Consider the following 24,989-nt stretch of genomic DNA (forward strand, 5'->3'; position numbering starts at 1 on the left):
TCTGTTGCTCAGATGTAGCCTCCATCTCTAAGCCAACTTGGCAGGTAAACTCTCTGCCCTCTCCCCCTACATGGGACGTGACTCAGGGATGAGCCTGGACCCAGCATTGTGGGATTGAGAAAGTCTTCTTGACCAAAAAGGGAAAGAGAAATAAAACAAAATAAGCTTCAGTGGCTGAGAGGTCATTCTGGAGGTTCATCTTAGCATTACATAGATACCCCTTTTTAGTTTTTAGTGTGTTGGAATAGCTAGAAGGAAATGCCTGAAACTGTTGAACTGCAATCCAGTAGCCTTGATTCTTGAAGAAAATTGTATAACTATGCAATTTACATGTGTGGCTGTGTGTAAAAACTTTGTGGCTCACACTCCCTCTATCCAGTGTATGGACAGATGAGTAGAAAAATGGAAAAAAAATTAATGAATAACAGGGGGGATGGGATGTTTTGGGTGTTTTTCTTTACTTGTATTTTTTTAAATTGTTTTTATTTTTTTATTTTTTGAGTAATGAAAATATTCAAAAATTGATTTTGGTGATGAATGCACAACTATATGATGGTACTGATAACAACTGATTGTACATTGTGGAGGACTGTAGGGTATGTGAATTTATCTTAATAAAACTGAATAGAAAAAAAAGTTATTTTAAAGTTTATGCTAAACTCTAATGTATCAGTTGCCTGTGGCTCTGTTTTTATTTCAATTGTTTTGGTTTCATTTGTTATTATTCCTAGTTATTTATTTTTGGAATGTAAATTTTTCATTTTATTCAAAGTTGGTACAGAAGTGCTAACATTTCCATAAAATAATAACTATACTTCAGTTATAGGACAAAATACCACAGAAAGGAATGTGCTTTGCAAGAAATGTAGCTCATCTTAAGTTTTCAAATACTTTTGAAGGCGAATGCAGCAGCTGGCAAAATAACACACAATACACAAAGAACAGTGTATTTACACTGGGTCAGTAATGAAAACTGACTGCTCTTTAGCAGATTTGCTTCACTTTTTAAACAGCAATAACACTTTAAAAACACATTAAACCAAGATCATACATGTCTACAATTTTAAAAATCAGACTGCATACAGGTTAGAATAGTCAAGTTAGAATTGTCATGAATGGTTAACAATCCTAAATCTACAATTTCACTCTATTCCTTTCAATATGGAAGTAACCTGGTTCATACCAAATTCTACTTTTTGCTTGCAACTAAAAATATTGTACAATGAGATGGACTCAATCCAACTTAAAAAAAAAAAAAGCTGTGGGCAATGGAAGTTAAATTGGCCTATTTTTTTTGAGTGCTAGGCGTGTCTAAAAATTTGTAGAGGTAATTTGAGGCTATGAATGACGTTATCATCTTTATGGCAGATTTACATTTGCTTCTGACAGGTAAGATAAGATAACAGCCTCCCCCCCCCCCACCCAGTGTTAGATGTGGCCTTTCTGGGTTCTTAATTGAATGCCTGGGTGGATCATCACCTCCCGACCCTGCCTGGGCCCCAATTTCAGTGTCTCCCCAGCACTGTGAAACCTCTGCAGTCTTTGTTCTGCTCTCTGCCACTTACCTGTTCTCTACTAAGCCATACATGTGTAGGTTAGGAATTGGCCAAGGATCCAAGGGGAATTTTTACACAGATCAGTTTTGTTTTTCTTTTCTGCAACTCCCTCCTCTCTAACCCCTACCAAATTCTACCCACCTTAGCAGCTATAAATGCTAATCTGTTTCCTCTGGTAAAACTGCTATTCTCTGCCTGGGCTCCTTTTCCCTTGTGTGACAGCTGGGAAGACCGAGAAAGCCAGAGTGACACTGCGACTCAGTCTGTGTCTTTCCCTTTTCTCAAAGTCCTATGTTAGCTGTCAAATAGTCATGGCCAGAACCCTTGTTTGTTTTTAAACTATCTGTGGTAGGCAGAATTGTAGGATGGCCTCCAAGATTCCTACCCCTGGCATACATGTCCTATATAATCCTTTCTCCTTGTGTCTGAGTGGGGCCCATGGATATGATGGGTATCATTCGTGTGATTAGGTTACACTATATGGCAAAGGTGGAAGGGATTTTCAGATATAATTAAGGTCCCAAATCATTTGATTCTGAGTTAATCAAAATGGAGACTGCACTGGGTAGGCCCATCTTAATCATGTGAAAACCCTAAAAAGAGGAACTAGACCCTTCCTGAAGAGATACGTTCTCCTCCTAACCTTGAAGCAGCAGAAGTCATGCTGTGCACGGCTTAGGGAGAGGGGCGGCCTCTAAGAAGTAAGCCTCAGTCCTACCAATCAAAAGTAACCGAATTCTACCAACAGAGCTTGGAAGAGGACCCTGTTAAACTGTGTTCAGACTCCTGACCCACAGAAACTGTGAGATAAATGAATGTTGCTTTAAGCCACAAAAGTCACCATAATTTTTGATGTCACAAGAGAAAACCAATACACTTATCTCTGTTGACTTTTGGTGCTAAAATTAGGCTAACTTTCTAAAATGAACTTGGGAGACTTCCCTTTCCCCCCTATCGCCTGAACTAGTTCATTAACGTTGGAATTATCTCCTCCTTAAAAGTCAGAAAGAACCTGGCTGTGTACCCTTCTGGTCCAACCGCCTTTTGCAACTTTTGAACCTCTTTCCAGATCTTCTAAGTAAGGATCCGTCTATTCAAGTTTTCAGTTTGATTTGGGGGGCAATTTTGAAATTCTATTTTGTTAGGAAATAACAAACTAAGTTCTTAAAGGTTTTCCAAAAAAATTTTTTAAACCACAGAATTGCATGCATTATTCTCATATAGTTCTTTTTATTATTCTTAATTCTGGGATTACATTTTCATGTTCTTAATCTTGCATATTTTTGCTCTTTTTCTTAACCAGGTATTTATTTCATTAGTTTTTTAAAAGAACCAGCTTTCAGATTTATTTATCCTTTCTACTATTTTTCTAATTGATTAATTTCAGCTCTTATCTTCCTAGTTTCCTGGTTTATTTTTGTTGATTCTTTTCTAATCTCTCTTTTTACATTATAAAAAATTCCAAACTAGCTAAAACTCTATCACTCATGGCCAATCTTGTTTCATCTACACAACCCACAAGATCATTTTGATACAAATCCTGGACAAAGAATTTCATCTGTAAATATTCAGTATATATTCTAAAAGATAAAAGCTCTTTAAAAAACATAATCATAATGCCCACACCATAACTGAAAACATATGATAATTCTTTAATATCATTGGTGTTCAGAGGGACAAGGGACAAGGAAGGGACAAGTTCAAGTTGCCATCTGTGTGGCTTTCAAATTTTGAAACCCACAGAGAGAAATGTTTTCTACACTGTCTTCGGTACACTAATATCTACATATATCATGGAAACAAATATTTCATAAAACAATACCTAGGCTTACCACTCTGTTCTTATCTATCTATTGCTATATATTTTTAAAATGCTGTTTGCAACCTACTGAACTGACTGCACATTCTACTATAGTACCATTATCTGTATTTGAAAAACAATCCTATACAGCAAACTTCTAAATATTAAATAACCTGGAAGGATTATTATGAAATGAGTTTCTGATACCTCTTCAAAAAGGAGGGGCAAAGAAAAAGCATTTCATTTGCCAAGTTCTTGGTGTCACTGTTAAACCATTACATGTTCTGTTCATTCATATCCTCAATTTCTCACTTAAATATATCATGTGTAATTCTTTCTTTGCTAGAGACCACTCATCAGCACAGTATTTGAGATCCCACTGCTAGTTTCTTCTCTTTGGAAGTATATCCGTCTCCCCAACTGTTTCGGCTTGGAATTTCAACATCTACTTTGAACTCAATGTAACAGTCAAGCACATTTGCTATCTGTATGCCCTTAACATAGAACTGGACTACCATCTATCTTCCTGAATTACTAAAGATTGAGAATTTAATCAAAAAGTAGAAACTATTCCAAAGGTCAAAACAAACAGCATTAATGTCTTTCAGGATAAATTCTGTTGAAAGCAGCCTTCTCTTCAGAAATCTAAATTACAACCTTGGGATTCAAGTGAAACAAGTAAGCAGTTATCAAACCAAATCCATGTGAATAATAAACTCCTTCAACATTAACAAATACAATTAAGACCTTGCCACATCCATCTTCAGTGATTATTCTCTAACACACATTTAATGCACTTCAATAAGCTGGTTCCTTGGTTTTCGACCTTCAAAGAAATGAAAGACACTCCTCTTGTATGCTTTGTAAGAGCTTTATTTAGTATATGATCTCCATACAACTCAGTACAACAAATTATAAAAGCTCTTTGTGAGAGTTCACCCATAAGATGTTAAAAACAGGAAATCAATTATCGCAAGAAAGTCACTCCCTCATCTTAAAAGCCCTTTTCCGTAAATAGACAAGCACTCTCTCCTAGGCCAAAAGGTTGTCATGCATAAAGCATTTGAAAGTATATTAACCAAGATATATGATCCAGGAACATTTTAATATCTTCCTATTAATTCCAAGGTTTCAATTAAATTTCAAAAATTGAACAGTTCTGTTAATTCAGGTAGATTTTGGCCAAAGAGGGGCTAAAATTTTTACAACTTAGACTATGTTCATGTGGAATCAGAATAAACATTTTTAGTTACTTGTGAAAAAAAAGAGGCAGACCAGATGAAGTATCTACATATGCCCTTGCCAGGTGGCAGCACCCACCCCAAACAAATACACACACTCAAAGAAAACCTAGCTAGTTATCTCACAAGGTCAGGAAAAACTGTCTTCAAATGGACAGCAAATGGTTTCTTAAAAGAAAACCATCTTTTAAGACCAACAAATGGTCTTAGATAATACCTAATTATGCTTGTGGCTAATATATCCAAAATGAATCACTGTTCTTTAAAAAAAGCCTGTAATGCATGTGACTAAACCTTTTAACTATAGTAGCATCTGTCAGCCATTGTGATCAGTACCAGCAGTTGGCCATAGAATGATGGGTAAGTAGGTTAAAGGAGGGAATCATAACTTACGATGAACAATTGTACATTCATCTGCTAATCTTATGATGTAAAGGCAAGGCCTTTCCCTTGCATAAAGATACAATGATTGCAGTTCTACTTCTTGTATAAATCATACCTATGACATGATTTGAGTATATTTTAAAACCTTCCTATCTATCCGTTTAGATTTTTTAAAAGTGGAATATTTATATAAATCTATGAAGCAATCAAAGCTCAGAATTTTGATTTTTATAGTTTCCCCAGTATTTTATAATTTTCCCATAGCAGATTTTATTAGCAACTCAATCTTCATCAAATCTTACCAAAGCATTCAACGTAATTTTGATAGAAACAACTCTTTCTTTTTACACCCGTATTTCCTAGGTATATGTAAATAGTGAACTGAATCATGCACTTACACTGAGAAGTGCAGCTCGCACGGAGAAGTCTGGTATGGCACAGGACTCCCTGTGGGAGCAGGAGCATGTGAGCGTGCAGTTTACAAGAGGGATGGAGGCTGGGGGCATCTGGTGAGCCGGGCAGGCAGAGGCCAAGTAAGAGCACTTTTCTGTACTTTATGGCTCTTTTTATACTAACTCTGAAGCAAATTAAAGTGGTTTTTTTTTGTTTTTTTTTTTAATCCCCAAAAACAGAGCCACAGTTTGAGGCTATCACCAAATGTTAACCCAGATGCCAAGGTCTGTGTGGTGTGGAGCTCAAACCACAGGTCTCTTGCTTCGGCTTGGCAGGGGCTAGAAACCAGAGCCAGGAGTCAGGTGATGCTTTTCCTCTCTTTTTCCCTGTGTACTTAATGAGAAAGTCATAAAAGAGAACACTGACGGGCACTAAAAATATTTAATAGTATTCACTGAAAGATTTGGTCATCAGGAAATAAAAACTTCTGTACATGGTCACAGTGTCTTGGAAAGAGTATGGATTCCATCTTGAAAGATTTTTTGGCACTTTATATTTTTCATTAAAGAATGAACACTAAGGGTTTTGGCAACAGTGGCACCTAAATGATGAAAAAAAAATCACTGTATGTCATCAATGCAGTGATGATTAGAATAAAAATTTAAGTACAGTTTCTTATTTATCGAGACTCCAAACAAATACTCATAATGCCTAGACTAATACATATATGGATATTTAAATTAAATACATCTGAAAAAGTAACAGAGGATTTAACAACAGAACCACATAGCCTGACACGCTGTACCTTACACGTGGCTGGTCTCAGTTAGAGTAAGGCACTCACTGAAGGACGCACTGACCCAGGCTGTCAGCTACCACAGGCATCATTCCTGGCTTAACCGAAGTGTTAGTACTGATTAAAAGCTTTTATTATTGTATTATCCTAAACTGCAGTGGTCTCCAACCTTAACAGACACAGGAAAGATAAATTCAGGAGTTTCAGTTGCATAATTTAATTATCCAGCTACTGTCAATTTTTTATTAAAGTTAAGTTTTGATAAAAGCTGAGTATTCTTGTGTCCAACATGACCATGTACAAACATTATTTGAATGCTGCCTAATTAGTAGTAACTGAACATAAAATTATTGGAATATGTGATATACCCATCTCAAAGCCTATGTAATTTACTGTAATACAACTTCAGGAAGAAACATTTAAATAATTTCCAACTGGCAAGAACAGGAGGAGAAAGTTAATTTCATTAGCCATCTTGATTTAATTAAATGCACAGTATGCTTTTATCAGCAATGTTTCCATGTCCCCATCATTAGAAATTAATTATAAAGCATTTATCAAAAAATTTTTGAGCAGGTACACATAATCCTCTTTGTTGTTTACAAGTAGGCATGATTTAGAGGCACTTGATTTTTACCTTTTCATAAGGAAAAGAATAATGCCACCAGGGACCTCAAGTTAAGACTGGAGACCACAAAGCAAACATGGTATGAAAATGCTGTCTGCCAAAAATATCGTATTAGCAAATTAGTTAATACACTCATTTTAAAAATATTCAGACTCTGCAAGGTTCCAGGCAGTAAAAAATACAAAGGCTAAAAACACAAAAATTTTACAAAATTTTGCAAACCCATTAAATTTAAATGAGTAAGAAATAAAGCCAAACTATCTTATTTGAAGGAGGGGTTACACAGTAAATAGGTTTTAAAATAAAAACACTAAACAGTAACAAATTCTACTTGGCTGCCCCCTTTAAGGACTTACAAAAGTTTAATGCTGTGCTCAGCATCAAAACACACCCACCCACACACATACACTCTCTTAATATGTGATACATACTACTGAAATGCTACACAGAATATTTCACACAAAGCCCAACCCCAAAATTTCGGATACATACAAAGGTTAATATGATTTTTTAAAATGTTAAGAGCATGAAAATTGGAGAACACTATAAAATTTTAAAGTAAAACAAGACAGTAAAGAGTCTTTTTTAAAAAGCTACCAATTGGTCTTCACTAGTGAAACAGTATGAAATAATTTAAATATGCATCCACTCAATTTAATACAACCATAGCTATCTTAAGTCAATTGGAAATTAAAGGTATTTCAAATTCCTGAACAGGCTCTCAATTTCCAACATGATACGTGGTTGTTCAGGTTAACCCATGGAACACATACTGTTCTCCACACACTGTCCTCAACAATAAAATCTTAGAAAGTTGTGAACATTTATGCTAAAGAATATCAATGGAAAAGAAAGATGAGACAAAAAAGACAAGCCTGCAGAAGAAATTTTCAAGGATGGTAATGCTAGTGTAAACATCTGTAGAACTTATGTCACAGCTTTAAGGTATAGGCTACCTAATTACATAGGAAACTTCGTCAATTGAGCTTCATTACGATAGAGTTTCACTGTATCAAAAATAGAGATTGAACAGAAAGCTTGGTTACTTGTTTCTGGACAGCTTGTAAACATGGAATGTTTTGTTCTGAAACACTCTAGTGAAGTGTGCCATATAAGGAGCCAGGTTTCTTTTTATCTCTTCACAGAAGCGAGGGTGGCCTGCAGGTTTCAAATCGGGATCATTCTCTCCTGGGCCATCCATTGTCTAAAAGCCAAACAAACCCAAAAAATGATTTGGAAAAAAAAATCATATTTATGAGACAACAGAAGTAGGAACAGGTATTAGTTTCTTTAAGAATGGTATGTTAGTGAAATTAATTTATATTATTTCAGTTTCAAAGGCTACTTGGAGACCAACTGGTCCACCCTTTTGGCCTTCAGAAGTGCAAACCAAGAAGTGCATAAGGAAAGTTCATTGTCACACAGTTATCACCACTGATGGCAAATCTGGACTGAGAACTCAGATCTCCTTGATCTTAGGCATGTCCCTCTCAAGACAATGAAACAAAGAAGAATTACCATGACCAGAGCGAGGTCTCCAACTCACTAGAAAACAAGGTACACACACAATTTAAATGCATGTCTGGTTTGTACCTCCTCTGAACTCCAGATAGTCATGATTTTCCTTGGGCAAAAACCTAAATCTGAAATTGTGTAATCAGAGTTTTTAGGTTTAAGCCAGATCTGTCACTTTGTCCCATTCATTTTATAACCATCTACCAGCTGTCATAACAATAATTGCAGCACACACCACTTCTAAACGGTGAAAAGCTTCTGTTTACTCTATTTGAGACAGAGAAGAGCTCTAAGAACATTTTCCTCAGAAGGGAGAAAGGAGAGTAACTTGTTTTTCTGCTTGGGAATGCAGGCTCAGGCACAGAAGACCACGTTGTGGAAGTGTGTCAGAGGACGAAAGGGTCTACCCAATACCCAGCGAGAGGGAGCAGAGCAGTGAGAACAATCACAACCTACCATGTGGCTGGGGGAGACCGGGAACTGCTGCCACAGCCGTTCACGTACCGGCCAACATAACGCTTTAGAGCAGTGAGTTTAAAGGCTGAGGTTCTATTTATTGTTTTAACAACAAAATCCTTAAAAAAAAATTTTTTTTTTTTTTTGTACAGCCCCATGATACAAAACTAAAGGCAGAGTTGCTCAGTTAGATGTGAAGTTTTGACTTCAGAGCTCCTCTGTCATTTCCCCCCTCACCCAGCCCCTGTGGCAGCCAATGAATACCAAGGTGGGGAGTTCTGCAGAATAAAAGAGAAAAACCAACATTGATTCATACGACACCTCTATTATATATGAAGTAGGAGAAGACTGACATGACTTAGGATTCAGGCTGGCAGCCCAGCTCCTCCAGCAGGCAACCCTAGTAGGAAGACAGTGGAAGAGCTTACATGTCCATTAGCAATGTCCAGCAGGTCCCTCAGCCGGCAGCCCCGGCGGTGCCTTCGCTCGTAGCAGATGCTGTCTTCCAGGATTACGTAGTCGGTGCCAAAAGATCTTAGGAGGGCATGCACTTCCTCTGGAGACCTCTTTGCATATATCTGGTAAACCTTTCAAAACGAGATAAAAATTAAATAAGGGCAAAATGCCACTCGAATGCCAGGGAGTTAGTTGAGGAACATCTAATGGTACAACCTCCTCTAGGGGTTGAATCTAAAACCTAATACCCAGTTCCCCTTCTTCTCCCTGCCCAGGCCACTGCTGCACTCACCTGGAGTGTGTGGGAAATCTCCCAAACTATTCTGCAATAATTTAGCCTTGGGAAAAGGGAAAGTGAGTCATGCTGAATATATTTGGATTTAGACATCAAATACATTTTGATTTACAATGTATTATTTCAAGTTATTCATAAGTAGATCCAATTCTAAAATGCTTCACTAGCGTAAATAATGTGGCTGAGTAAATAAGATACAGTCTTTACTTTAAAAAAAGGAACCTACTGGCTAAGAGTCCATTAGGGGTTATGTACAGTCTGGGGGGCACATGTTCTAGCAAGGAGACCCAGCCCCTGAAGACGGCAGTTGAGGAAAAAGAACCCAGTGGGGACCCAGGTTACAGGGCAGGGCAGCCAGCTGCTTTACGGTGGCTGCACTACATCCCACTCACTCAGAATGAGACCCTACCACTCATCTCTCTCGTCCTTCCCCGAAGCAAGAGCAACCTGCAGGACCCAGCAGAAGTTCAAGACGACGTCCCACCTTCGCATTCCTCACCAGCTTCACAGACCTATGGCGAGTAACGCAGACTGCGTGTCCCCTGTAAACTAGGACGTGGCACTGGGAAAAGGCTGTGTGTGGGGGAGTCGTGAAGAGAGGTGCTGCCCCCTTTGCTGCCCCCTGCTTTCTCACGATGGCTTTCTGACCTAGGAGGGTGGGCACGAGGGCCACGCAGATGGGTGAGATGGTAGGAGGCAAGCAGCTTCTACTGCTAAAACAGGGAGGCCGTCCTACAGCCCAGCACCAGGTCTCGAAGGTCATGACTGAAGAATGTCAGTTTTTAGGGCATAAAACTTGGTACCTGGACAGGCACTAGATTTTGAAGAAAGTGGCGCACAGAAGGATTTCATATGCACGTTTCATGTGTCTTTTCTGCATGTCTTGCGTCCATGCACCACAGGCCACCTTCTGACTGAACACTGTGCTTGCTGAGCCGGGCTCCACCCCCGCTCCCCACCCCCCACGCCCAATCCTCTAGCTAACTTGTGGCTGTCTGGAACACCTGGACCAACCAAAGATTCCCAGTTAGCCGGACTCTAAGTTCAGACAATTTTCATAGTATAAATAATTTTCTTTAGACTATTCAGATCTCACCCCAAAAACAAGATTTTTCAGCAACTTTTCAATGACCAAGATTACAAAGTAAACAACATAAAACATCAAAAAGGTTGAAACCACTGTTGGTGAGGATAAGGGAGACAGGCACACTCCTGCACTGACTAGAATGTAAACTGGTACAACCAGTATAAAGGGGGACTTGGCAATATATAAATTACAAATCCCCTTGACCCACAATTCTTCATATAGGATGTGATTACAGATATACATGTGTACCTGTGCAGAATGAATTGCATACAAGTTTATTATTTGGAACATTGTTTATAATCACAAAAGACAGGGAAAAAACCTAAAAAGTTAATAAAATATTAAACCTAAAATATAACAAGATATTATGCAGCTTTAAAAATAACAAAGAAGCTGTTAGTATACTGATATGGAACAATCTCTAAAATATATTGTGTGCTCCCCCCCAAAGCAAGATGTAGTAAGCTAGTTCTTGTGTAAAAAGAGGAAAAGGATATGAATGTATATTTTTATACATTTGCACAGGCATAAAATACCTGTGGAAGGATATACATGAAACTGGTAACGTTATTTGCCTCCTAGGAAGGGAACCAGTAGCTGGGATACAGGGGTAGAGGGGGGAGACTTTTCACCATATTCCCTTTTGTGTGCTCTGAACTTTGAACTATGGCTTTATTACCCACTTACACACACACACACACACACAAGAAATAACAAATGCTCCAAAAAGTGTGACCAGTATTTCTCTGCTCCTTTCCCTTCCCTCTCCAACTCAAAACCTCGGAGGGTTTTGTGCTCAAACGCCATCTCCTGTACATCTTGAGGCAATCCCTCTTCAGGTATCCTCTAGTGAGAAGAATATGTGGTCAAACAGCGTGTCTCTAACTGCTCAGGGCAGGCCTGAGCCCGGAATTAGAGCTGTGAGCCTGTGATAACATTCTCCTACCCACCCTCGTTACCCGCAGAGGTTGGGCCTGGCACTAAACCCCATCTTTCCCACCCCAGGGCAGCCCGGGCGGCCTGCAGGAAGCAGGGAAAAGCAGAGGGGCCTCACCGCTCTGGTTCGCTCCCTCAGGCCTTGGTCTTCGTAGTGTGGGTGGTTGGTTAAGATCCTTCCCGTGCACAGCTTGACTCCGGCCAGCAGCTGCATGCTTCCAGCAAACACCGCCTTCCTTGGAGTGTTAGCGCTAAAAGACGTTAGAGTCTGAATTAATTCCACCGTTGAGGTTTCCTCCAAGACAACAGAGAAGACATCATCACACTCTGTCAGAATTACTTAGCGATGCGAGGAAGTACCAGAGTTGGGAAAAACGCAGGAGGCTGCTGGGGTCTCTGACTTGCACTCAAACTATTTTAGGAAATTTTTCATATCTGTTTTTGACTGTTCACTAGTGCAATGGCCAGGAAGCTTCTAACTTACTGTTCTGATGAGTTTACTATTACAATGAACTCTTAGGAAGCAGGTAGCTCCCGGGTCTAAGGCTTCTAGGCTAAAACCCACAATCCTCTCCTGCTATTGTTCCAGAGGGGCAGATTCTAAGCAGAACTCAGAAGACTGTCATTGCTTTTTGCATTACACTTAACTAAAGGGCTGCCAAGTAAAACATATCCAATTATAAAGCCAGAAGCTGCAGATGATCATGAGATGATTTCCAGGATTTCTTGTTTAAAACAAAAGCAAATAAAGACCACAGATGTTACTATAATCACTTTTAAGAAAAACAAAAATAAAAGAACATGGAAAGAAGATCCTTATCTATTATCTTATCTATTACTTATTTTACTATTCTCTCACTATTCTTATCTATTACTCAACACTGCACAATATTTCTGATGTGTACAAGTGTTACATTTTTCTTTTTATGTATCCCCCTTTTATTAGCCTTGATTATAGAAAACTACATGCATATTAGGTGATACAGGGCACCCTAATATTAAATGATGTTCCAACTTTCCAATTAGCACCAAGTTATGATTCTCTGCCTCTCTGTGGAGTGTGAGGGGCAATGATGGAGAACCAAGGAAAGACTCCCTGAATACATCAAACACATTTGTCCTTTCTGTCCTCTGGAAAAAAACAATCTTAGTATCCAATTTAATTCCTTTCCATTTTTGGAAACCTGGTAGGTTACAACAGTCTTCTACAGATTCTCCCAAGTACAGAATTTTCTGTAGAGGCCCACTGGGAATCCTAGAGGATACATTAATCCCTCTTGGTTTAAGAACGGAGTCTATGCCTGCTGGATAGAGTTAGTTTTGAGAAGGAGTCTAATTAAAATCATTAAAACTCAACATCCTCTGCAGAAATAGAAATAGCGGGAAGTTCTCATCAATGTTTCCAGAGAGCAAGGCAGGAACCTTGCTTTGTTGATGAAGTTTCTAACAGAAGCCCCATTATAATCATGTAACTCATAAATATGTTCCAGTACTTCAACCTAATGTTAATATTACAGCATGAACCTAGCCAAAAAGGCTCAGGCCATCTATGAGTAAGAAGTGACAGTTCAAATTGTGATATTTATGAATAATTTACTTTTAAAAAATTAAAGGTCTTCTCTCAAATAGCACACCTTTTTATTTTCATTCCAGTAGTTTTCTTCAGTGGAAAAAACCAAAATGGATGGAATTACAATGAGAATGACGCATAATCTGTATCCTCCCTTAACCATGCTATAACGTGGGTTATAGCAGATGAAAGTTTCACGTGAACTTGGCTGTACTTGACAGGTTGTTGCCATTCTGACCAACTAACCAAGGAACACAAGAACCGATGTTTGCTCTCCCCCTCTGTACGAGCAATTTATAGGGAATCCTTAACATCTGTCCCTCACAGCCAGAGGGGCAGGAGGGTTTAAATGAAAACGAGTCTAGGTGCTCAGAGTTCATTACTGAAAGGTTTTACGGAAATTCAGTTTAATTAAATTGGCACTTATCAAACACTCACCCTCTTCCACGTATACCGTGTTACCCTCATTTGTCAAAGGCCAAAATTGCCAAGGAGTGTAAATATGGACAAATACGAATTAAAATGTCATCACTTTTCCAAGCCAGTTTTCTCTTTCTGTATACTCTCAACTGGCATAAAACATTCCACTGCAAGAAACGATATAACAGTATCACATATGAATGCCAAGGAGTTGCTGCCTTTGGGTCCTCTGAATTAGACATTTAGAAAGCAGGAAGAAAATTAGTCTGGCGTCCAGGTCTGGCAAAGCATGGAGCAGGGGCAAGAGCTACCAGGAGGTGAAGTATCCTCATTTATACAGTCTTACTGCCTAAATAGTGTCAAACACTTATCTATACAAGTGACAAACCCAACAGGTGAACTTACAACATCCATTAAAACTGCACTGATGTTTTGAATATATAACAGGAATTAGCACTAAGCAGATAGACAGAATTGTTTATGGTATATATTTTATAATTACAATTCCTGCCAGTATGTGGTATTTTCTTAAGGGGAAAAGCATATTTGACAGAGATAGATGACTGACCTCGCTATCTATTCAGGGCTAAGTGAGGCAGGTTAGACGTAGGAAAAACATCTTCCAAGCTCTGAGGTGCCTTTGGACTTGGTGCAGGGAAGGGGCCATCTGGTGAGAACAGTCAGGCTCCTGAAACCCGAGGAGGTTGAGCAAAACAGGATACACCATTCAATCACATGGCATAGACCAATCACAATAACCTGTTCACAAGCCTTAATTTGAATGCTTATTCAGCCTATTGCAACAGCTTACTTACAAGCCTTAAGCTACATGTTTACTAACCAATCACAAGAATCTATAGACAACCAATCACAATAGCCTACTTCCAAAACTTAATTTGAATGATTACTCACCAATCACAATGTACCAACATCTCAAACCCCACCTCCCTTTATTTGACTTGATAAAAAAACTCATATGCCAAACAATGTGTCTCTCTTGAGCACGTATGCTGTCAGACCTTGAGTGTATCCTGTCTTTCTCTCTTTGACAAACTTTTCTCACTTGCTTTTACTTGCTTGTCAAATCCTTGAATTCTTTCTTGTGACTAGACAGTGAACCTGGAAAAGATTTCCAGTAACATCTTCCTTGACATGAACAAAGAGTTCCAGTAACTAAGGACCAAGATTTCAGTCTGCTTCTTGGATTATTGAACCATCAATGAACCATAATGCTTCAATGAATTACATTGTTCAAAAAGGTGTAAATGTCAAAAGCCCTGAATGCTCATCTTAATCATTCAAAAATTATTACTGATGGCCTACCACATTGTGCTGGGTTGGCAAACATGATATGATGGCCTGTCCTCAAGAAGAGTACAAACTAACAGAGCCAGACTCAGCCCCCATTACAGGCAGAAACTTCAACGTAAACCAGTGACTAGTCTATCAAGTACTTATTACTGCTTACACAGTAAACATCAAACATGCCTCTCTCTTCAGCATGCTCTGAGAGCACTGGAGTGGCACCCACCCACCCCTCCACAGCCGGCACAGCTCCCCAAGGCAGCAGCAGAGCCATCGCTGGGCAGAGGAGTTCAGGGAAAAATGGAAAAAAGCTCATTAAGTTGTAACATGTCTTAATGTTTGGGCTTATTAGGCAAGAGTCAGAAAGTTAAATGAAATGAAATGTAATCTGTTTAAACTGTTAGCAGTTTAATAGTCTGGATTGTTAACACACTGTTTTACTAAGCTCCTTCACTTTAAAGTAGCAAAAGACAACTACCCTAATGCTTATAAAATGAATTAGAGGTGGACTTCCAGGAAGACAGTGGAGTAGGTAAGGCAGAACGGGCTTCTCTGTGAAAGTAACCAGGGTGTGACTGGTCATAGAGGGCCCCCCACAGCAGGTGGAGGGGACACCAACAAAAACGGAAGAGACAGTGGCTTGAAGGACGTGGTGAGTGTCTTCCCATCGGACCGCCTCCCAGCTGGCATCAGCAAAACTGCTGCTGGGCAAGGGAGTGAGCAGCAGTTCTCCACTCCTGTGCACCTACTTTGACAGTTTGCTGGAGAGTAATCCTCCATAGCTGGATGGTGGGGTAGCTCCCATGAGGGAACCTAGTGGGCTGCAATTGCTATCCCCCCATGGAAGTGCTTGTGTGGGTGCAACGGTGAGAAGCGGGGAAGGAAGAGGTGCCACACTGGCGATCGGAAGACCCTCCCACACCCCAAAGACTCATGGGCGCAAGGCAGGCAGAGAACCAGCAAGCAGGGTCCACGTTACATCTGTGGGGTCCCTTGATCGGACTCCCTGCCTATCTGCTCAGGGCACATCACAGCCCCAGGACAGGCATTTCCCAGTGCTCACAGAGAATGGGTGCACTGATTGGTTCCCCATCCGGTTTGGATTCTGCCCACTGCACAGGAGAAGTTTGGGGAAGACCTACTTAAGAGTGCCACTTGCTGGTAGGCCAGGGAAACTGCACCCCAGCAAGCTGTGTCTCAAGACCACCACCTGCTAGTAGGATTGGGAAACTGGACTCCAGTAAACCAAATTATATATAAATGCTCAAATAATTCTACACTTCTCCAAATAACCCTATCAAGACAATCAAATGCTCTCAAGTCAACAGAAAGTTACAAAGCACTTGAAAGATCTAGAAGATATGGACAAGCCAAATGAACAAATTAAAAACCTGCAAGAGACACATAATTTGGAGCAATTAATTTAAAAAGTATAAACAAATCTCCAAAACAACTTCAAAGAGATTGCCAAAGACAAAAAGGAAATCAAGAAGACTCTACAAGGGCATAAAGAAGAATTTGAAAAAGTAAATTAAAAAAATGGCAGACCTTAAGGAAATGAAAGACGTGGCTCAAATTAAAAGATCTGGTTCTTTGGTTCTGACTTGAAGTTCACTTATCCCTTCTTCTGCCTCTTCAAATCACTTAAAGGATAAGTGAACTTTAAGTCAGAGTAAATGAATGTGAGCACACAAAAGAACAAATGGGAAAAAAAATGGAAAAATTTTAAATGGATCTCAGAGAAATGATGGACAACATGAAGTGAACAAATATAAGAATCACTGGTATCCCAGAAGGAGAAGAGAAAGGTAAAGGGTTAGGAAGACTGTTTTAAGACATAGTTGAGGAAAACTTCTCAAACCTTCCAAATGATATAAATATGCAACTCAAAGATGCCCAATGAACTCCAAATAGAATAAATCCAAATGAACCTACTCCGAGACATATATTGATTAGATTGTTAAATGCTGAAGAGACAGAGAAACTACTGAGAGCAGCAAGAGAGAAGCAATTCATCACACACAAGGGAAACAACATAAGACTAAGTACTGACTACTCAGCAGGCACCATGGAGGTGAGAAGGCAGTGGTATGACATATTTAAGATTCTGAAAGAGAAAAGTTGCCAGGCAAGAAATCTTTATCCAGCAAAGATCTCTTTCAAAATTGAGGGAGAGTTTAAAATTTTCACAGAAAAACAAACGCTGAGAGAATATGCTAACAAGAGACGTGCCCTGCAAGAAATACTAAAGGGAGTCTACCAGCTGAGAAAAAAAGAAAGGATAGAGAGGTCTGGAGAAGAGCACAGAATTGATGAGTTATTAGCAAGGGTAACTTAAAGGAAAAAAAACAGAGTGGGAAAAAAAACCCAAAGGATAAGATGGCTGGTTCAAGAACTCCCTTCACAGTAATAACTTTGAAAGTGAATGAATTAAACTCTCCAATTAAAAGATACAGACTGGTAGAATGGATTAAAAAATAGGACCCAGTGATATGCTATTTACAAGAGACTCACCTTAGACTCCCCATTGATATGCTATTTACAAGAGACTCACCTTAGACTCTACAGCACAAAGAGACTGAAAGTGAAAGGATGGAAAAAATATACTACGCAAACTGCAATCAAAAGAAAGCTGGGGTAGCTATACTAATATCGGGCAAAACAAACTTTAAATGCAAAGATGTCATAAGAGACAAAGAAGGGCACCACATATTAATAAAAAGGATAATTCACCAAGAAGAAAAAACAATTATAAATGTTTATGCAACCAATCAAGGAGCTCTAAAATACATGAGACAAACATTGGCTAAACTGAAGGGAGCAACAGACACATCTACAATAGTGGAGACTTCAATACACCACAGTCTTCTATAGATAGAACAATTAGACAGAAACCCAATAAGGAAATTGAGAACCTAAACAATGTGACAAATAAGTTAGACTTAACAGACATATAAAGATCATTCTATCCAAAAGTACCAGGATATACATTCTTCTGTAGTGCCCATGGAACATTTTCCAGGAAAGATCATAAGCTAGGGCACAAAACAAGTCTTAATAAATTTTAAAAGACTGAAATTATTCAAAGCACATTCTCTGACCACAATGGAATGCAACTAGAAATCAACACCCACCAAAGAACCAGATCTTTCACAAATATATGGAGGTTAAACAACACACTCCTAAAAACAACCAGTGGGTCAAAGAAGAAATAGCAAGTGAAACTGATAAATATCTAGAGACGAGTGAAAATGAGAACACAGCATATCAAAACCTGTGGGATGCAGCGAAGGCAGTGCTGAGAGGGAAATTCTTGGCTCTAAATGCATATATCAAAAAGCAAGAAAGAGCTAAAACTAAAGACCTAACTGAACAACTGAAAAGGCTAGAGAATGATCAGCAAACTAACCCTAAAGCAAGTAAATGAAAAGAAATAACAAAGATTAGGGCAGAAATAAATGAGCTGGAGAACAGCAACAACCACTACAACAACAAAACAACACAACAATAAAGAGAATAAATAAAACCAAAATTTGATTCTTTGAGATTAACAAGATTGATAGACCCTTAGCTAGACTGACAAAGTGAAAAAGAGAGAAGACCCAAATAAACAGAATCAGAAATGAGAAGGGGACAATTACTACAGATCCCGAAGAAATAAAAAAAATCATGAGGATATAATGAACAACTGTACGCCAACAAGCTAGACAATTTAGAGGAAATGGACAATTTCCTGGAAACACATGGACAACGTAGACTGACCCAAAAAGAAATAGAAGACCTCAACAAACCAATCACAAGCAAAGAGATCCAATCAGTCATCAAAAACCTACCTACATATAAAAGCCCAGGGCCAGATAGCTTCACAGGGGAATTTTACCAAATCTTCCAAAAAGAAATGACACCATTCCTGCTCAAACTCTTTAAAAAACTGAAGAAAAAGGAACACTACCTAACTCATTTTATGAAGCTAATAGCACTCTGAAACTAAAACCAGATAAAAACACTACAAAAAGGGAAAACTATAGGCCAATCTCCCTAATGAATATAGATACAAAAATTCTAAACAAAACACTGACAAATCAAATCCAAAGGCACATTAAAAGAATTATGTACCATGATCAAGAGGGGTTCATTCTTGGCATACACGGGGGGTTCAACATAAGAAAACCAATTAATGAAATTCAAAATGTTAACAAATTAAAAAGGAAAAATCAAATGATCATCTTGATAGATGCTGAAAAGCATTTGACAAAATTCAACATCCCTTTCTGACAAAAACACTTCAAAAGGTAGGAATTGCAGGACCCTTCCTCAATACGATAAAGGGCACATATGAAAAACCCCCGGCCAGCACAGAACTCAACAGTCAGAGGATGAAAGCCTTCCCCCTAAGATCGGGAACGAGACAAGCAAGGATGCCCACTATCATCTCTATTATTCAACACTGTGATAGAAGTTCTAGCAAGAGCAATTTGTCAAGAGAAAGATATAAAAGTATCCAAACTGGAAAGGAAGGAGTAAAATTGTCATTATTTGCAGATGACATGATCTTATATTTGAAAAATCCTGATAATCTGACCATAAAGCTACTTGAGCTAATAAACAAATTCAGTAGAGTGGCAGGATGTAAGATTAATGCACATTAAGTTGGTAATGTTCCTTTACACCAGTAATGACCAAATTGAATAAGCAATAAAAAAAAAAAATTCCATTCACAACAGCAACTAAAAAAATCAAGTACCTAGGAATAAACTTAACCAAGATGTAAAAGACTTCTACCCAGAAAATTACAGAATTTTACTAAAAGAAATAAAAAATTACCTAAACAGGTGGAAAAATATTCCATGTTCATGGATAGGAAGACTAAACATTAAGATGCCAATTCTACCCAAACTGATCTACAGATTCAATGCAATTCCAATAAAAATTCCAACAACCTACTCTGCAGACTTGGAAAACTAGTTATCACATTTATTTGGAAGGGAAAGGGGCCTTGAACTGCCAAAAACATCCTAAAAAAGAAAAACAAACTGGGAGGACTTACACTTCCAGATTTTCATGCCTATTATAAAGCTACTGTGGTCAAAACAGCATGGTACTGGCATAAAGACAGACATATTGATCAATGGAACTGAATTGAGAGTTTGGAAATAGACCCTCTGATATATGGTCGATTGATATTTAATAAGGCTCCCAAATTCACTGAACTGGAACACAACAATCTCTTCAACAAATGGGACTGGGAAAATTGGACAGCCATAACAAAAAGAATGAAAGAGCACCCCTACCTCACACCCTATACAAAAATTAACTCAAAGTAGATCAAAGACCTCAATATAAGAGAGAGTACCATAAAACTCCTAGAAGACAATGTAGGGAAACATCTTCAAGATCTAGTATTAGGAAGTCACTTCTTAGACCTTACACCCAAAGCACAAACAATGAAAGAAAAAACAGATAAACAGGAACTCCTCAAAATCAAAAGTTTCTGTACCTCAAAGGAATTTGTCAAATAGGTGAAGAGGCAACTAATGCAATGGGAGAAAATATTTGGAAACCAAGTATCTGATAAGAGACTGATATCTTGCATATATAAAGAAATCCTACAACTCAATGACAATAGTACAGACAGCCCAATTATAGAATGGGCAAAAGACATGAAAAGACATTTCTCTGAAAAGGAAATACTAATGGCTAAAAAACACATGAAAAAATGTTCAGCTTTACTAGCTACTAGGGAGATACAAATCAAGATGACAATGAGACATCATTTCTTGCCAATAAGAATGGCTGACATCAAACAAATAGGAAACTACAAATGCTGGAGAGGATGTGGAGAAACTGAAACTTATTCGCTGCTGGTGGGACTATATAATGGCACAGCCATTCTGGAAGACAGTTGGTGGTTTCTCAGAAAACAAGATATTGAATTACCCTATGATCTGGCAATTCCACTTCTCAATATATATCCAAGATTTAAAAGCAGTCAAATGAACAGACATTTGTACGCTGATGTTCATACCAGCATTGTTCACAATTCCCAAGTGATGGAAACAATCCAAGTGTCCTTCAACAGATGAGTGGAATAACAAAATGTGGTATATACATACGATGGAATACTATGCAACATTAAGAAGCAATAAGGTCCTGAAACATAGGGCAACATGGATGAACCTTGAAGATATAATTCTGAGTGAACTAAGTCAGACCAAATGGAGAGATATGGCATGATACCACTTCTATGAATTCTTTGAACACTGTAAAATCAATGTCTTATAATACAGAATATTGAGGACCTAGTGCTAGACAGCAGCTAGTGAGGGAAAATCATAATCTAATATGTTCAGATATGTTAATGATGGTGAATTCAAAGGTATGGTAATGGATAGGGGTGAGGACTGTTTGTTAATGGAATTATAAGTATCAGAGCTGTACTGAAGGCAAATAGGATTGAAAGGGGTTGTTTAAAGGGATGTTTCCCAAAGATCAGCACCACAAATAGATTGGTGCTCGGATGATATACTTCTAAGGTGTGACACTAGCACAGAGAGTTGACAACAGAAGGGTATGTGGGAAAAAAATCTACACGTTGCATACTAGGGACTATAATTAATAGGAATACCATACTAGTATTACACAAATACGAGGGACAAATAATTAAAGGCTGACAAGAGCTACAAGATGTTTTGGGTAATGAGAAAATGGAGAGTGATGAGGACTGTACAACTAAGTGATGATAATGTGAGATATGGATGGATTATTGTGGACATAACATATGCTAAGTGAACTTAGGGACCCCCATTTTATAAGTCAGGCCCTTGATATTGAGGCTTGCTCGGGTAAAACTTTCGGATGTAAAGGGGAAGATAAGCCCACCTATAATTATGCCTAGGAGTCACCTCCAGAGAAATCTTTTGTTGCTCAAATGTGGACTTTCTCTCTCTAAGTCTAACTCTGCAAATAAATTCATCACTTTCCCCACAAGATGAATGAGCCTTCTTGGAGATGTGGGACATGGATTCTGGAATGAGTCTAACCCTGGCATTGAGGGACTGAGAATGCCTTTTTGACCAAAAGGGGGAAAAGAAAAGCAAAAAATAAGGTTTTAGTGGCTAAGAGAATTTAAATAGAGTCAAGAGGCTGTCCTGGAGGTTACTCTTATGCAAGCTTCACCCAGATATGCCAAATGACCACAATATGATAAACCCAAGCCAACAGTAGTCCTAAAAACCTAAAAGAATACCCAGATCCCTATTTGAGACTCCATAAAAGTTTCACTTACTAAGTTTATTCTTCAGAAACTTAAATCTTTCAGAGAGCTCCTATGCCAGCTAAGTTCCAAAGCCCAGAGGCAACAACCTCTTCAAGAACATCAACTAGATGTGTCCCCTTTGCTTATAAAGTTGACACCCCTTTTCTACAAGAACAGGTTAGGGTGGTCACTGCCTAGACACCCATGAAGATCAAGAAAGTGATTAACTAGAGGAAGGGGTAGCAATAGACAAGATGGAATTTAACAAAGGATTATGACTAAATCTTTATATTATTTTCTTTTTCTTAGTTACTAGGGTATTAGAATAGCTAGAAGGAAAGAATTGAAATGGTGGAACTGTAACCCATAGCATCCTTTGAAATTTGTTCTATAGCTATTTGTTAAACTAAGTTGAAAGCTATAACTTTTGGTATATATGTAATATTTCACAATAAGGAAATCACTTAAACTATGGTACTATAACTCATAACAACCTTGGAAATTTCCTATATATCTACTTGTTATATCATACATTGAAAGATATCACCTTTTTGTATATATGTTATATTTCATAATAAGGAAATAACTGAAACTGTGGAACGGTAACCTATAATATTCTTTGAAATTTGCTCTCTAAGCACTTGTTAAATTGCACCTGGAAAGTTATCACTTCTATGTATATGTTATATTCTACAATAAAAAATACGATTAAAAAAGAACAAAAAAGTGAATTAGAAACAATACTAGTTTTAAAAGTATTGACATCCAAGGATAGTAGAGATATTTATTCACTTTATTATATTTTGTTTCATTTTATGTGTTAACCCCATGGTAAATCTGGGATATTCACCTCCATTTTAAATATTTACATTTACCCTTAAAGTAAACGGAAAAAGTAAAAGCAACAAGCAAAATGAAACAAAATGAAAAAAAGAAGCACACATTTTCTAAACTTTAAAAAACCTATACTCACACTATTTTATATTTTCTGTGGTAAACTTTGCGGGCAAAGGGAGAAGGGCATCTTTGTCCCTAAGACATGCAGTATGGCAGGTAAAATGCTGGGCCTTCTTCCTTCACAGACAGTTTTGCCAAATCTAAAAGAGCTAATATGCTTTTAACCACTGAATGACATTTCTCTATTATAGAAAAACAAAGCAATTTTTACAAATGTTTGAATAAATGATATATAAAATGAAAGGACAATTTGTTTTTATAGCTCTTTGCCAAGCTCCATAGCAGGCTGCCCAACCTGCAAACAATTTATTCTGTAAAAATGTCACTAAATAATGACAGGGACTCATAGGTCAAACGGATTTACATTATACAATTTAAATGTCATTCCAGGAAGACCTGATGGCATTTTGAACAAATAATCTCATTTATTTTTGAAGCTCTTAGCTTCCACAAGTTAATTACTATTGAACTAATGGGCAAACTGAGATTATAATATGCGTGAACATTTGCTTTACCTACTACTTGGAAAATTTATAGAATTATGCCAATACTATAAAATGATTCATTAAATGTAAGAGGTTTATAAGCATATAAGGTCTGAACTTCACCTACATTGTGTTTAAAACAAGCAGTAATTCTTTCTGCTTTGATTAAATGTGAAGGAAATTTGGTTCATTTTTTTCAGTCCCCATGAGAAAATACAGCACATGCAGGCTTTGTTACTGGAAAGAGACTACTTCTAGTGATACTCTCCTAAAGCCAAATAGTTAAAATGTCACACCTCAAAATATTCAAATCTACAGATCTGTTTATTGTAACTGTACAATGTCAAGGAAAATTTGACACTCAAGAACACAAAGTTATGATGTATGAGCCACTGATGACTGTGGCATTTGGCCTTGTCAAAATAAATGTACTATTCACACATAAAGGCTAGACAAGGCCCACCTGGTTTTTGTGGAAATAGACACCAGAAGGGAAAAAAACAAACAGGTTTTTAGTCTTTGTATCCAGGAAACATTATCAGTGAAGAGGGATAAACATGAATGTACGCTTTTAAATCTGCTTGAAAACAAGGTCCTAGCATGCCAGCGTAACACGGAAGGCAGGCAACCAGGTAAACAGGTAGGCCAGTGGTGGCAAAGGCAGGGGTGACCTGGCCTCCATCTAGTTCTCATGGGGAAGGCACTTGGGCCATCATCCTTGGAAACCTGATTTCAACACAGTGTTCTGGCAGAATTCATGCAAAATTTAATTCCTAAATATTCTTGGTCTTATACTTAAGCCCCCACTCATTTAAGGAAATAAAGATAGGAAAGCATAAAAGAAAAATGTTTTCTTTTATTAAAATTTAGAATTCTAAAAGAATTATTCTACTAAAACTGCTAAGCTTATAAAATTGTAAAATTCTGACAGTAAGATTATGGAGTTGACAATAAGAATATGGAGAAAGAATGAAAATAATATTAAGATGAGGTTCAACATTGACTCTGATGAAGACGCAGGTACAATAGATCGCCAAACAATGGTTAAATGTTTAATGCAGTATCCGATAACTACTGTTGGTTCTCAAGAAACACCTGTTAAATTGTATTAATAAGTATACACCTTTAGGTGTGAGATAGCTTTATATATAATATAAGCTTTAAGTGTTTTCACAAACATGCAACTCCTTTGGTTTGACCCTTCTCGTATCAGTAAGTTTTACCAACAAGTCTTTTATTTCCCCTTAAGGCTATCCACCTAGTCTGTAAAAGGTTATAATCAAGCCCCTCAAAAAGAAAAGAAAATAACTAACTTCTGCTAAGCAGTGGAATCTCCAAATATATCCTTGAAGTAGAGAAGCCCTCAGCACATCAGTGTAAAGATCCACTCTCCAAATGAAAGCTCCGAGTCCCTTGGTGCACAACTGAGATACCTAATGCAGGTGTGGTTTAC

General features: G+C 38.0%; 1 protein-coding gene across 2 annotated transcripts in view; it reads right to left on the reverse strand.

Annotated features, from left to right (window-relative positions):
* Window positions 1-4,209: 4,209 nt before the first annotated feature.
* DPY19L3 (dpy-19 like C-mannosyltransferase 3) overlaps window positions 4,210-24,989 on the reverse strand; it is a 96,097-nt gene continuing 75,317 nt past the window's right edge. Inside the window, exons 17-20 of one of the 2 annotated variants that reach the window (XM_037819187.1) lie at window positions 11,663-11,795; window positions 9,199-9,357; window positions 7,846-8,003; window positions 4,210-5,976 (exon numbers count right to left, since the gene is read on the reverse strand). In XM_037819187.1, coding sequence (XP_037675115.1) covers window positions 5,952-5,976; window positions 7,846-8,003; window positions 9,199-9,357; window positions 11,663-11,795 — 475 coding nt within the window. In that variant the 3' untranslated portion in view covers window positions 4,210-5,951. Of the gene's footprint in view, window positions 8,004-9,198; window positions 9,358-11,662; window positions 11,796-24,989 lie in introns of both variants that reach the window. The other variant, XM_037819188.1, reaches the window with a different exon arrangement.

Source organism: Choloepus didactylus, chromosome 27 (genome assembly GCF_015220235.1).
Source record: "Choloepus didactylus isolate mChoDid1 chromosome 27, mChoDid1.pri, whole genome shotgun sequence".
Taxonomy (NCBI): Eukaryota; Metazoa; Chordata; class Mammalia; order Pilosa; family Megalonychidae; genus Choloepus; species Choloepus didactylus.